The sequence below is a fragment of the Rhinolophus ferrumequinum genome, chromosome 8 (assembly GCF_004115265.2).
Source record: "Rhinolophus ferrumequinum isolate MPI-CBG mRhiFer1 chromosome 8, mRhiFer1_v1.p, whole genome shotgun sequence".
NCBI lineage: Eukaryota > Metazoa > Chordata > Mammalia > Chiroptera > Rhinolophidae > Rhinolophus > Rhinolophus ferrumequinum.
This window is the reverse complement of record NC_046291.1, coordinates 54,126,931-54,141,091: the sequence shown is the minus strand read 5'-3', so window position 1 is coordinate 54,141,091 and position 14,161 is coordinate 54,126,931. Positions and strand designations below refer to the sequence as shown.

Sequence of the window (14,161 nt, the reverse complement as noted above, 5' to 3'; positions counted from 1 at the left end):
GTTTCAGAAGATTCAAAGTTGTATACAATTTCTGCCTTCAAGGAACTTGCATTTAGGTATCTAAAAATGGACTAATTTTATCTATGGTGGTTTTTAAGCTATATCTTCTAAAATTTTGAATTTTGATTGAAAAGTATAGGAATAAATCAAGGTAAAAGTATGGTTTTAGCATTTTAAAACCTTCTTGGAACTTCTGTTAAACATTCTTTGTTTGACTTGTGGATTTTGTTTGTTTATTCCAGCCAGCACCTAACCAAGTCACTTTTCATTTGCCACTACATCGTTACTATGCTATGTTTTTGAGTAAGGTAAGACTGTCATTAAACCATTCTTTTAAAAAAATATATAGAAAATAAATATTAAATTAGTAACTTTTTTAATCATAATTTTTAGGCTGTGAAATGTCAAGAACTAGATCTGGATTCTGTTTTACCGGATCAGGAAATGTTAATGAAACTAATGATTCACCCACTCCAAATTCAAGTATGTATTCATGTTTTTACAGTGTTTTGAATTGAACCTTTGGTTAAGTGATTCTTCCTTTACTTTATTTTTATGCCTTTATCATTGCTTTTATAGCCAAAATATTTGAAAAAAAATTTTAATTTAGTATTGGTGTTTTTGCCAGATTATTTAGTTCTAAATAATTTAAATTTAGTTACAATTTCCCCAGGAATTCTTTTCATTATCTTTACTTATAGGGGAGTTTTACAGCACTGTTTTGGTAGTCAGGAGACCTAATAGACTTTAGCATTGGTGTCACCACTGTTTCCTCATCCATGTTGTTTGGGAGTAATTCACCTACTTGATTCTTCATTTCCCTATCTATAAAGTGAGAGGAGAGAAAAGAGAGAAGAATTAGCTTACATAAGCCCTGTGCTTTCTTTAAGTTCTAACATTAATTTTGTGGGCCAACCTTTTATGTACATTAGAGGGACTTGCTCTTCAATTTGTTTTTCTGGCAATTTTAGATTTGTTAATCATTACTGAACTTTAACTATGGGGGTTAGGAAGAAGTAGGAGATGAAGTTATGACTGTGCTTAGTTTTAATTGATACAGAACATGAATCAGGAAGAATTAAATATTAACATAGTAAAATTTATTCTGATGTGACCCTCTCTTACCTCTCTTATTTGGAAAGTGACTAGTTTGCATTGAAGGTTGAGTTATGGGTGAATTAAAGATGTAGATTTTATTCATTGACTTTGAACACTTAACTTGGTTTTATGCTTATTCCTGTGTTTGTTTAAGCAGTATGTATGCCTTTTTTTGAGGAGGAGAGTTAAACATAAGTGTCACTGATTCCTCATGAAAGATTTCAGTGAAAATTGTTATAACTGTATCCAGGAGTTATCATGGAAAACTAATTCACATATAAACTCCAAAAGAAGGGACTATATAAAGCACTTAAAAATTTTAAAGTGTATATTTGAATTGAATATCTTTAACATTGGACAGAATGTCAGGCTCATACTGTAATTAAGTTATAAAGTATTTTGAAATGATTGTTCAATATAGCATGATTTTATAAAGATTGAATTCAGGTGACTTCTTTGTCTAGTTTACATAATTTTTATTTTACTAGGCAAGTCTTGCTGAAATCCACAGCAATATGTGGGTAAGAAATGGTCTGCAAATCAAAGGACAAGCCATGACTTATGTTCAGTCTCATTTCTGTAATTCCATGATTGATCCTGACATTTACCTATTACAGGTAAGTCAGCTTTATAATGCAGATGTACTTTTAGAGGTGTCTCATTTGTACCCACAGGGTTTTAATTTATAGAGGTGACTAAATGATGACACAGAGAGGTCATTGCTATTGAAAGAAGAATTTATTACACCCGTTTCCAAAGAGAAGGTGGCATGCCACATCACGCAGGACCACAGAGGAAACATTAGATTTTGGACAGGACGCAGAAGCAAGAGTAGGGGGACATATTAGAGCAGAACCTTTATTGGGGTTTCCACTTGCTAGGAAAGGCAAGGCAGGGCGGGATAAACACTTTAGGATTGGCTAGTTTGAATAATTCTAGTTGGCTTTGGGGCATAGGGGCTGTCCCCAGCTCTCTGGTACCTGGTCCTCGATTGATTTAGGGCAGGGGGAATATTGGCTTGGTGTGTGGGAGTTGGATAAAGGGGTAATTGACTTGCATATAAGAGGCTTGTTCCCAAATAAGTTGTTTACTATCTTTAGGAGTTAGCCCTGAGAGGAGTAGTCTCTCCTGGGTCTGTAAGACCTCCCAAGATGTCAAAACATCATAAGATTCAGAAAATGAAAAAAACATGATTAATGTAAGAAATAAAACTGAATACTGAGAAATAAAGTTTGTGGTGTTTTGTTTTTTTTTTTTTCATTTTTTTGTCTTTTAAAGGTTTGTGCTTCTAGACTTGACCCAGATTATTTTATTTCATCTGTCTTTGAAAGGTAAGCATAATTTTTTTAAAGACAGGTATTAGGAAGTATTTGGAATTTAAGTTAATTTTGTTTTAACTTAAAAAAAAATCTGTCTCAAATATTTCTTACAGATTTAAGGTAGTAGATTTGTTGACAATGGCTTCGCAACATCAAAACACGGTACTTGATGCAGAGCATGAGAGATCGATGTTAGAAGGCGCTCTTACATTTCTTGTGATTCTTTTGAGTCTGCGTTTACATTTAGGTAAAAGCACTAATGGTAATGCTTGGGTATTAACTATTGTCTTCCCTTTCCTCCCCTTTCCCAGTGTTAGTAACTGGCTAAGGAGAAAAGGAAATGATGTGGATATATTTAAACAGTATTTCAAACTCTTTGTATGTTGTACAATTGATACTCCTTTTAGAATATCCTTTAAAATACCCTTGACTTAAGGGAACTGCAAACTACTTCAGAGTAGTGAAACTGCAGTTATATTTGGGGCATTGTATTCTTTAATTTTTGAAACATCTCATTTTTGGTAAAACAGCTTAAAATGTGTGGTAAGTTGTTTCTTTATAACTTATATAAAGATTTGGTATTAATTCTGTTTTTAATTATTTTAGGCATGTCTGATGATGAGATTCTCAGGGCCGAGATGGTAGCCCAGCTGTGTATGAATGACAGAACACATAGTTCATTGCTGGACCTCATATCCTTTTAAAAGTTTAATTTTCTATTAGTTGCAGGATCTAAAAAATAAGTAATTTTTACAAATTAAAGATATATCACTTTCTTGATTAAAAAATTCTTTGAAGTTGAAAGATGGTATGGAAAAAAACTCCAATTGTACGTTCCACTGTGTGTTCAGGGCTTGTGGCAGATGTTTTTGCCTCTAATTGTCTCCTCTTAGGGAGCTCTTGTTAGACCTCAGAACCGATGGCTCTGGGCACCCAGGATCTGACCTTCCAGGTCAGCGTTAGTGAAAGGAAGCTGGACACCTTGTAAAAGGCTGCTAGGTCTGCTTCGTATAGCCTTCCTGGAATTCATAGTTAAAGTTTAGTGATATACCTTATAATTATCATTACCTGTGTTTTAAAGGTTCGAGGACTTTTTTAGAATCCAGTAAAAAATCAAGAGGTTTTTCAGTGCAAAGACTATTGTCTACAAACTTTGAAAACTTATAGTTTCTTTATATAGTCCGTGGACACTTTATTATTTGTTATTGTTAATAAAATTTTAGACAAAGCTAATCATGTTACTTTGTGATAAAAATTTATTTTGCAAATTTTTGGCAAAATATATAAATTTACTTTGTATATTGTGAATATGTTTGGAATAATTTCCTAAAATTTTGTGAAATCACTCCTATTAGAATGCCTATTTGATAGTCTTGGATTTTCATAAGCAGCAATTTGATATTGTTTGATGATTTCTTTCAACAATTATGTAATATGTGTCAGTGCTGTAACACAGCAAAAGCATTCTCTGTAACTTTGAATTTTAAGGAGTTACATACTTGAACGTGAAGTCAATAGGAAAGAACCTGTGGCTTTCTGGTTTCTTTATTTTTAAAAATTTGCTTAGCATCTTTTTCTTTGAGTATGATATTTTGTGTTTTTGGAAAAACAATCTTTGCTTATAAAAATCTTGGTTAATTTTTAGCATACTCTGATTTTTTTTTTATTTAAATTTATTGGGGTGACAATTGTTATTAAAATTACATAGATTTCAGGTGTGCAATTCTATATCACATCATCTATAAATTACATTGTGTGTTCACCACCCAGAGTCAGTTCTCCTTCCATCATACTCTGATTTTTTAAGGGAGTTTGTTGTTTGCAAAATGCTGACAATGGAAATTAATTATTTTTTAATTTATTTTTTTATTTCCTGAAATTTGATTAGTTTGTTTTGGGGAAAATATACTTAGGGACTACTTCAGCATATAATTTGTTAGTAGGCTTGTAGATTAAAGGTATTAAAAAATTTACAATTAATAAAAAGTTATTATTGAACTGTTGTATTACATAGCCCTCTTGTGGCCAACTTTATATATTACAGCCAATTACTCTACCTCTTTTTAGCAAAAGTAGTTAGAAACTAGAGTACCTTGGTAAAATTATAAAGCTGGCTTTTCGTCATTAATTATTTTTTTCTTGACACATACATCATATTCCAGAAAATCCAAATCCCAAAAGTGGCATTATTCCGGGCAGTTACAGCTTTGAATCAGTTTTATCAGCTGTAGCTGATTTTAAGGCTCCTGTTTTTGAACCTGGAGGTTCTATGCAACAAGGCATGTATACTCCTAAAGGTACGTTTGCATACATAGACATTCTTTCAAATATCAGTTTTTGAAGGTGAGTTATGTATACTGAAAGAAAATGTTTTGTCTTTTATTTATTCTTAGCTTCGGTTTTTTTTCCTTCCAACTTTCTTATAGATTATGTTTGTCCTTTATGTTATACAGTGATATTCTATTTATTTATAAATCTACGGTTTTATGTTATAATAATTTCTTAGATAACTCTAGATTATAAAAGCAACTTTATATATGAACTCGTGTTTATTTTTATATGTGAATGAACTATAAATGAACGACAAATTATAAAACAAAACATATACTTAAAAACATTTTGAATATATTTGCTCTCAGTTTGATTTGAAATCATTCTCATTACCCAAATTTTAATTTTGAAACAGTTAAGATTAAAATCTATATAGAATGCTGAAACATTTTCTTACATTTTGAACCTATGTAAATATATAGAAGCTTTTTCCTTACGTGGTTGGTTTTCTAAGGTTTTCCCCTTTCTATGACATGTTTGACAAGAGCCAGAAGTAGGTGAATTCTTGGTTCGTAGTCTGTTCTTTTCAACTCTCACATTTTCACTAAGTTAAAATTTTAAAGGGAGTAACAGTTGCATCCTTCTTGACCTCCTCAACACTCACTGTCTAAATGGAAAACTGATGCCCACTTTGAAGTTGTAAATAACATGTACAGTATTCGGTAAAACACAGCAGAATAAGCCTTACCACGTGGGATTTTTCAGGGAGTTCACAAAAGTAGCAAGAAGAGTCCAGACAGAGTTTCTTTTTGGAATATATTCCATTAAAGGAAAAGCACATTATTTCTTTATTATAGAGAGCACTTTGTATCTAAAATTTAGATGAGCTTCCAAGTGGAGTGGTGTTTGTGTATGGTGCAGTGCTTATAGAAGTATGAGGCGAGGATTTGAGGATTACCTCTGTCAGACTCACTCGTGGTCCTTATTAAAAACTCAGGCACCTGTGCCTCAGCCCCAGTCTGCTCTCTTTAGGATCTCTGGGGATGGGTTCTGCAAATACGCTTTTTGTTCTTTAACACGCTCTGTAAGGTGATTGTCATGCACAATAAAGTTTGAGGCTCTGAGATGGGGCACTAGGGCATTTGAAGATTAGAGTCAAGAAATTGAGTGTCATATTCAAATACAGTCTGAATTGTATTCGCTAGTTGTGTGATGTTGAGAAAAATCAGTTTTTTATCTTTGGATTTGACTTATTTGTGAATCTGTTACACAAAACTGATAAAAGCAGCCCTAATCTAGTTGAAGTAAGTGTAGGGAGTGGACATAGCTTTTCATCTGTTTGGCCATCTCCTTGCTCCTAATGTGGGCCCTGTTAAACCTCTGTGAAAATCCAGCTCCAGTGGAGCGCTGTTTGATGCCTGTTGGACTAGCACTAAAGTTTTCTTCCATTGCTATGGTTTTATAATTCTGATAAAAGCGTTGGCATTTTAATTGTATAAATTAATAGATTTAAAAGTGAAGGACAGTAAAGGATAATAGAAATAATTACAAAACTTTGTCTTTGCGAAGGCCTATCTTAAGAATCTTAAGTCATACTTTGACAATTTAAGGTGAATAGCATGTTACATAAACATAGGGACAATTATTAATAGTTACTTGTGCTAGAAAGTTGAAAGTATAGTAGATGTATAAGCTTCTTCCCATGTTTTCAAATGTTAAGAATTCTGCTAGAGAGAATGAGAGCGGGGAAGGAACTTTAGGAAAGAGGTAGCAGTTTCTAAAATTATTATTCTGAGGTCACATTGTAGATTTTTACCACATCTAAATACCATCTCTACTGTTACATACTTAGTATGTTGATTTCTTAAATGGATTCACTTTATTAAACTTTGCCTCATCTTAAACATGATTATTAGTGAGATCACTAGCTTTATTTGCAATGTACAGTTTTCTAATGCATGTTGATATAACTATTAAAATAATTAGCTTTGTATAGTTAATACTTAAAATCATCTTGTATACCATCAGTTGTACATACAACCATACATGGGATAGTGGTTCCTAGTTATGGAGAAGGTAAGGAGATCAATTATCAATTTCAAAATGTCAGTACCATAACAACTTTGAAAAGTGTTAATGCATTCATTGTCTTTCTTACTTTCTAGTTGGCACTTTGCAAAAAACAAACAAAAAAAAACATCAATGAACTAAACTTTTATGGCGAGGCATTATCATATTAAAGTTTATTGGGGTGACAATGGTTAGTAAAGTTACATAGATTTCAGGTGTACAATTCTGTATTACATCATCTATCAATCCCATTGTGTGTTCACTACCCAGACTCAGTTCTCCTTCTATCACCATATATTTGATCCCTTTTACCCTCATCTACCACCTCCCTCCTGCATTATCATATTATAAAACTTTTTGCTCACTAGTTCTTTCTGAACTTAAGAGAACATTCATAATGATGAAATTATGATTTTTAACTTAGAAAACTATTCACTACATCAGGCTTATTAAGGCAAATATATAATCAATTAAACTATCCCATATATTAAATTTAAAATATACTTAAATGTAATTAGTCATTAGAGATTGACTTTATTCCTAAGAAGTCAGTGTTTTGTTTCTACTTTCTTTTGAATACTAGCTGAAGTCTGGGATCAGGAGTTTGACCCCGTCATGGTCATTCTTCGCACAGTTTACCGTAGAGACGTGCAGTCTGCAATGGACAGATATACAGCATTGTAAGTCCGTTATATTGATTAGTATAATAATGGATACCTTGTATTTATATAGAAAAAATTCAATTATAACAAATGTGATATGCTCTCATTAAAGTATACTCTCAATCTTTAGAGGAGAAAATAATATTTTAAGATTTAAGAAAATCAGGCTGAGATTTATAATCTCAAGATCTTGATCCAAAGTCTGATGTTAATCTGATGAAAATAAATTTTATAAACTATCACAAATAAACATAAATAAAAAAATAACAAGCTTATGTAGTTGCTATTTGACCAGTGGAATTGAAAGCTTAGTTTTGTGTTGTTCTACTTTGAAACCAGTAGAGGAGGCACAAGTTAAGAGAATGAAATTGTCTGAAATCAGAGCTGATGGGTATCTACAAAAAGTGTGGTAATATTACTGTGTTCTTGATAAGTGGGAAAATAGCCAAAGCAAAATGAATTTTACTTGTAAATATTTAACAAAGTAGTTTAAAATGTTGATGACTGCAGAAAATAAACGTTATGAACGATATATTTTTAATGAAGAATTCTATTTTGTATGTTGTTGTAGACTATTTTTAATGTATTATTTCCAATATTTTTACACCTTAGTAGCTAACATTATATTGCTAAATATCATAGGTTATCATCTTTTATTTGTGCTTTTCTATGGCTTAATTTAAACATTTAAAAAACAGTATTAAAATGATATAAATGTCTTTAATTTTGAGAAAACATTTTGTCCCGATAACTGTAAATGTAGATATTAGATATAATTGAAACTTCTCTTCTGCCAGGACTTTGCAGTAATAGATATATGTTGAATTTAAGATCTATCAGAGATATACCTGAAGAAAGTTTGTAGTACCGAATTTTAGCATACTCCCCTCCACAACAAAATAAAAACAAAAAACAAAACCCAGTTCAGCCATCAGCAGCATCTCGCTCTCCCTTTCTCTAAAACCCTTAGGGAGATAGTCTGCTTTCTTAGCATTTGTTTCTATATTTATCGAATGGTTTTGTATCTATTTGTTTGCTTGTAGGCTTTTAGTTCCTTGAGGCAAGATACTATTGTCTGTTTATCTTTTACATTTTCAGTACCTATCTCAGGGCTGGCACATAGTAGGTGTTTAGAATATATTTGTTGAATAAATACATTTGAGAGAGTCACACTGAAAAATGAAAAAATGGGCGGGAGAAAGCATTTGCATGGAAAACCTAATGTGGTTTTCATAAACTGTGCTGTCCTAAGTGGCTTTGCCTTTTTTCTGGGGGCAGTGGTGACGGCTGATCATTTGAGTATATAAATTAAGTAAGTGTATAGTAAATTTTATTCTCTTCTACTTTGTAATAAGTAGAAATTTAGACTGGGACTGGGCTGAAACTTTCAAAGCTTTGAAAGTCATTAAATACTTAATCTAATCCATTTAAAGGGAAAATTTTATTTAACGATACACGTTTATTGAGTGCTTGTTATATACTAGGCACTATATAAAATTGTATCTGTTATTTTTCACATAGGAGACTTTTAATTGATCTCTGAGCAGTTGGTTTCCATCATTTAGACCTGTGGTTCTCAGCCAGAGGTGATTTTTGTCCTCTAGGGACGTTTGCCATTGTCTGAAGACTGGGAGGGTTGTTACTGACCTCCAGTAGAGACTAGGTTTGCATCCTACAACAAAGAATTATCTGGTCCCAAATGTCATTAGTGTCAGGTTGAGAAACCTGGTTTAGACCTATACTGACACACAGGTAATCTTTTACGTTTGCAGGTTATCTTGTGTTTTAAAATCTATTTTGTGTTATTAGTTGTTTAGAACTACATTATGTTTTGACTTATTAGCTATTTCACATAGAAAATGTCCTCAGAGCTATCATAGCTCATGTCCTCAGAGCTATTTTTATTAATTTTCCTTTTTTGCTCTCCATTTTTTTCTAATTCTCTCATTCCCTTCATTTGGCTTTTGAGTTCCTGTACAATATCTTTATAGTTTCTTAGAAATATTTCTGAAGTGCTATGATATTTCTTGGCGGTTTGAAAATCTTTGTTTTAAAAGAAATATGTATTTAAGAAAACAATAACAGATGACAAATAAATATATCCTCTAGTTTCAAACTAAAATCTTTTAATCATTTTCTTGGAAATTAATCTTTGAAATTTTATGTATAAATTATTATATTCATCTAATACATTTTGTATACTTAAAGTAAATATCATACCCAGGAATAAATGTGTTTGTTTCTGTGTAAAACTTAATTTTTTTTTGAAATTTATTTTATATGTGAAATACAATATCTGCTCCCTTGATGCGATATCTTTTATTTGCTGTATATTTGGCTGTATAATTGACTGTTTCATTTTTTTTTTTTTTTAAGATGTAGCCGATGTTTTTATTTACAAACAATTGTCATTCGAGTATATGATAAAGGTATATTTTATAAAGATTCTTTTTTTTTTAAATTTATTTATTTTTTAAATTTATTGGGGTGACAATTGTTAGTAAAATTACATAGATTTCAGGTGTGCAATTCTGTATCACATCATCTATAAATTACATTATGTGTTCACCATCCAGAGTCAGTTCTCCTTCCATCACCACATATTTGATGACTGTTTCATTTCTTATTTAGGCACAACTGGGAAATAACCCCAAACTGGGAAATAACCCCAAATTGTTATTACTTGGTTACTGGTCATTTTCATTTTCTTTTCGTTTTAAGGGACAAAAAGTAATTAAACTGATTTTACTGAGGGTGATTTTTTTCTTTGTTTTGCAAGAAGGCAATAGAAAGGCCTTTTGAAGAATCACAGTGAAAAATGATTGTATAAATTAAAACTACTATGTTCTCAGAATCTAGCTTGGTGGTAGGTACTTTGTAGGCAATCAGTAATTACTAAATGAATGAAAAATAAATTTCTTTAAATTTTTGTGCTGAGAGTTTTAGTGAAAATAAGCCATTTGCTTTATGGGATGTTTAGATATTTCAAATCTTAGGCTCTTATTTCTGGAAAAGGCCTTCAAGATCTATCTAGGTTTTATAAAAGTCTCTCAGGGCCCATCACTGGAGGAGTGGGTTGGGCAACAGCAGGAGGAGGCCTGAGAGAGTGGAGGGGGCTCATCCTGCTTCCCTTCTTCTTTCCCAATATCCCTTAATGGGCAGGTCAGCTTTGAAAAGAAAAACAAAAACAAGACAACAACAACAAAACAAACCAAGAGTTGGAAAACCATCCATTCAGTTTAGTGTTATATTTTACATAAGAGGACACTGGCCAGAAAAGTTCGGTGAAATGTGATTGTTAATGGCAGTGTTGGAACCATTGTCTGGTCATTTCCAAAAGACAAATGTAATTTTTATACAGTGGCTGTTTTAATTTCAGCCAGTAATAAATTTTTTTTAAACGATAATTTCTGATATTTTTGTTGCTTCCCATCTCCCATCTAAAAGGTTAATGGATGCTGGCCCATGTTTGAAAGTATGATGTATGAGTTTATATATATTTGTTTCAAACTAGTCAATAATTAGGTGTTGGGTTGAGTCACTTAAAATTTTTTTTCCTGTCATGTAGCTTTTCATTTGCATTATTCCATTAATGCTTGTGAAAAGAGCAGTCAAAATGATGTATTACCTGCTGCATTGTATAAATGTATAACCTTTATTTTGGAACACTTTATTAATGTTGGTGCTGCACTTTTAGGGGCTACTGCTTAAAGCAAACAAAAAGAAACAAAATAAAAACTAAAAATTGCTTTTCTATGCTGAAAGAAATAGAATAGTTGAAATATTTTATCATAAACTATTGGGATTGTTTTGAAAATTATGCTTCTCTGTAGCTACTATAGTGCTATATAGAAACCTTTTATTAACGTGAACAATTTTAGGGCATCCTCTTCTTGAGTTACAGATGCAAGTCATTTCTCTGGTATGTTGATGATAGTTTTTTAATTTATTTTTAAGATTTTTTTTCTTGCCCCACCTACATAATCTCTGCTTTCTCTGAGTTGAGTATTTTGTTGTCTGGTCTCTAACTATTCCATGCGAGAGGCATTCATTGGATGTCTGATATTTCTGGCTGCTTGTGATGAAGAGCTCTCAGTGCCTTGGAGCTTGTGGAGTCTGAACTGTACTGTGGGGTGATTTGTGTAGGCAGGTTTGTTGAGGTTGAACAAAGCAAAGCTCTGCCCTCTTGTTTCAGCTCTTATGCTGTAAACAAGTGTCCTTCTCACAGTCTGTTCAATACCATGGTTTTGCATTTTTGTGTGGTGATTTTGCTGTTTAAAATGGCCTTTGGTGGTGATTTTGCTGTTTAAAATGGCCCTCAAATGTAGTGCAGGAGTGCTCTCTAGTGTTCCTAACGGCAAGAAAGCCTTGGTGTGCCATACACAGAAACTTCGTTGTTAGATACGCTTCATTCAGGCATGAGTTATAGTGCTGTTGGCTGTGCATTCGGTGGTAACGAATCAGTAATATAGTATATCCAGAAAAAGGTAGAGGAAATTCACTGATCTGTACATGAAGCCATTCCAAAAAGTGCTACAGTAACAGGCATAGCATGTGATGAAGCTATGGAAAAGCTGAAAAGCTAAATTTGTGGTCTCATGGGATGATGACTGATAAAAAAGTGCAGTGGACATTGTTGTGAGGTTGAAAGCCAAAGAAATTTACTGTCACATTTACCCAGGGTAAGGAAAATGTTAAACCCTTCTTGCCTGGTGCTGGCTGACTTGCACGTTTCAAAAGGTAATATGGTGTGGAAAATGTTAAACTTGCAGGGAAGATAAGTTCTGCAGATCAGGAGATAGCAGAAGAATTTAAAACAAAAAATACTTGCTAAGAGTTACTCAGGAAAAAGGTTGTGTAGAAGAGAAGATTTTCAATTCAGTGCGGATGGAGCTGGCTTGTTTTACAGACACATTGGCAAATGAATCTATATAAATGCAAATGGCATTTCAGTTGACAAAAATTCTGTGACTTCCAGACTTGCAGGAACCTAACCCTGTATTTCCCTTTGGGACGATAATTTAGTGTTTGTGGTGACTTTATAGAACATAGCTATTGTGAATAAAGGTAATTGACTGTGTTAGGTATCTGTATGTATGTATATAGGTCTATTTCTCTTTTGTTCATTCTATAAACTAATAACACGCTGTCTTAAATACTATAAGTCCTCCTTTCTCCTCCTCCTCTACTTCTTCTTCTTCCTTTTCCTACTCCTTCTCTCTTCTATTTATAATATTTATTCTTGGCCCTTTAACTTTATGATGACCATACCAAATTTAATGATAAAACATCTTGGATTTTGATTGAAAGTGTACTGAATTCATAAATTAATTTGGTAGAAATGCCATCTTAACAGTAATGCATTTTCCTATCCACGAACATGGCATATATCCAATTATTTAGGTTATCTTAATTTCTTTCAATAGTTTTATTATTTTTTCCATAAAGGGTTTGGACATCTTTTGTCAGATTTATTCAGTTACCTTATAATTTTTATAGATATTATATGTGGTATATTTCCTGAGATCATAGTTTCTCATTGTTTTAGTGAATAAGAATGCAGTTGATTTTTGTTGTTCATTTTATGTTCAGCTTGATTCTTATTAGTTCCAATAATTCGTAGATTTCGTAAGATTTTCCTTGGGGATATTTAAATTATCTGGGAATAATGATGATTTTGTTTCTTTTCTTTTTGTATACACACACACACACATACACAGAATCACAAACATTCTTATCTGTCTTTGCTGGCTAGAGTCTCTAGAATAGTATTGAACAATAGCAGTGAAGAAAAGCATCTTGTCTTGTTCCTAATGCTTTTCATGGGTCACTATTAGATAAAATGTTTGCTTTAGTAGTTTTGTAGTTACCCTTTATGAGGTGAGTAAATTCTTTTCTATTGCATGCTTAACCAGGAATTTTTATTAGTAGTTTATAATTTTATGAAGTGCTTTTCCTGCACCTGTGTAGGTCATGGTATACAATACAAATATCCTTTTGTTATTGGGAAAAACCCAATCTTGTCATGAGGCACTCCATCTTTAAAAAGTAAAACATTGCTTGATGTGGTTTACTTTTTTAAAAGTATCTTTTTTCCACTGTACTTATAAGAGGAATAGTCTTATAATTTTTAAAAATCATTCTGTTTGTATATTGGTAACAAGGTTATATTAACATCATAGGATTGCCTGTGTATTTTCACCCTTTTACTAGTCTCCAAAATTTATGCCACGAGATGGAGATTATCTTGAATGTATTTTTTCTTACAGCTTTATTTAGATATAATTCACCCATTTAAAGTATACAGTTCAATCAGTGGTTTTAAGTATATGTACAGAGTTGTGCCACTATCACCATAAGAAATTTTAGAACATACTCATCACTCTAAAAAGAAACCTGTGTATTCATTGACAGCCACTACCTATTCCCCCAACCCCCCAGTCCTAGGTAACCACTAATCTACATTCTGTTTCTGTAGATTTGCCTATTTGTGACATTTCATATAAATGTAATCAAATTGTAACTGGCTTCTTTCACTTAGCATGTCTTCAAGGCATGTATCAGTACTTCATTTCTTTTTATTGAAAAATAATATTCCATTGTAAGGATATCCCTCTTTTATGTATCCATTTATCATATTTGGGTTCTTTTCACCTTGTGGGGCTGTTATGAATAATACTACTATGAATGTTCGTCTGTAAACGTTTGTGTGGACATATGTTTTCATTGCTCTTGAGTATA

General features: G+C 32.5%; 1 protein-coding gene across 6 annotated transcripts in view; it reads left to right on the top strand.

Moving 5' to 3' along the window:
• Positions 1 to 14,161, top strand: part of UBR3 (ubiquitin protein ligase E3 component n-recognin 3) — a 170,511-nt gene that overhangs the window by 70,794 nt on the left and 85,556 nt on the right. For all 6 annotated transcript variants that reach the window (XM_033111956.1, XM_033111955.1, XM_033111960.1 and 3 more), the window contains exons 12-19: positions 243 to 308; positions 394 to 483; positions 1,587 to 1,715; positions 2,377 to 2,429; positions 2,531 to 2,664; positions 3,024 to 3,109; positions 4,573 to 4,714; positions 7,342 to 7,438. In XM_033111956.1, the coding sequence (XP_032967847.1) occupies positions 243 to 308; positions 394 to 483; positions 1,587 to 1,715; positions 2,377 to 2,429; positions 2,531 to 2,664; positions 3,024 to 3,109; positions 4,573 to 4,714; positions 7,342 to 7,438 (797 nt within the window). The remainder of the gene's footprint in view (positions 1 to 242; positions 309 to 393; positions 484 to 1,586; positions 1,716 to 2,376; positions 2,430 to 2,530; positions 2,665 to 3,023; positions 3,110 to 4,572; positions 4,715 to 7,341; positions 7,439 to 14,161) is intronic.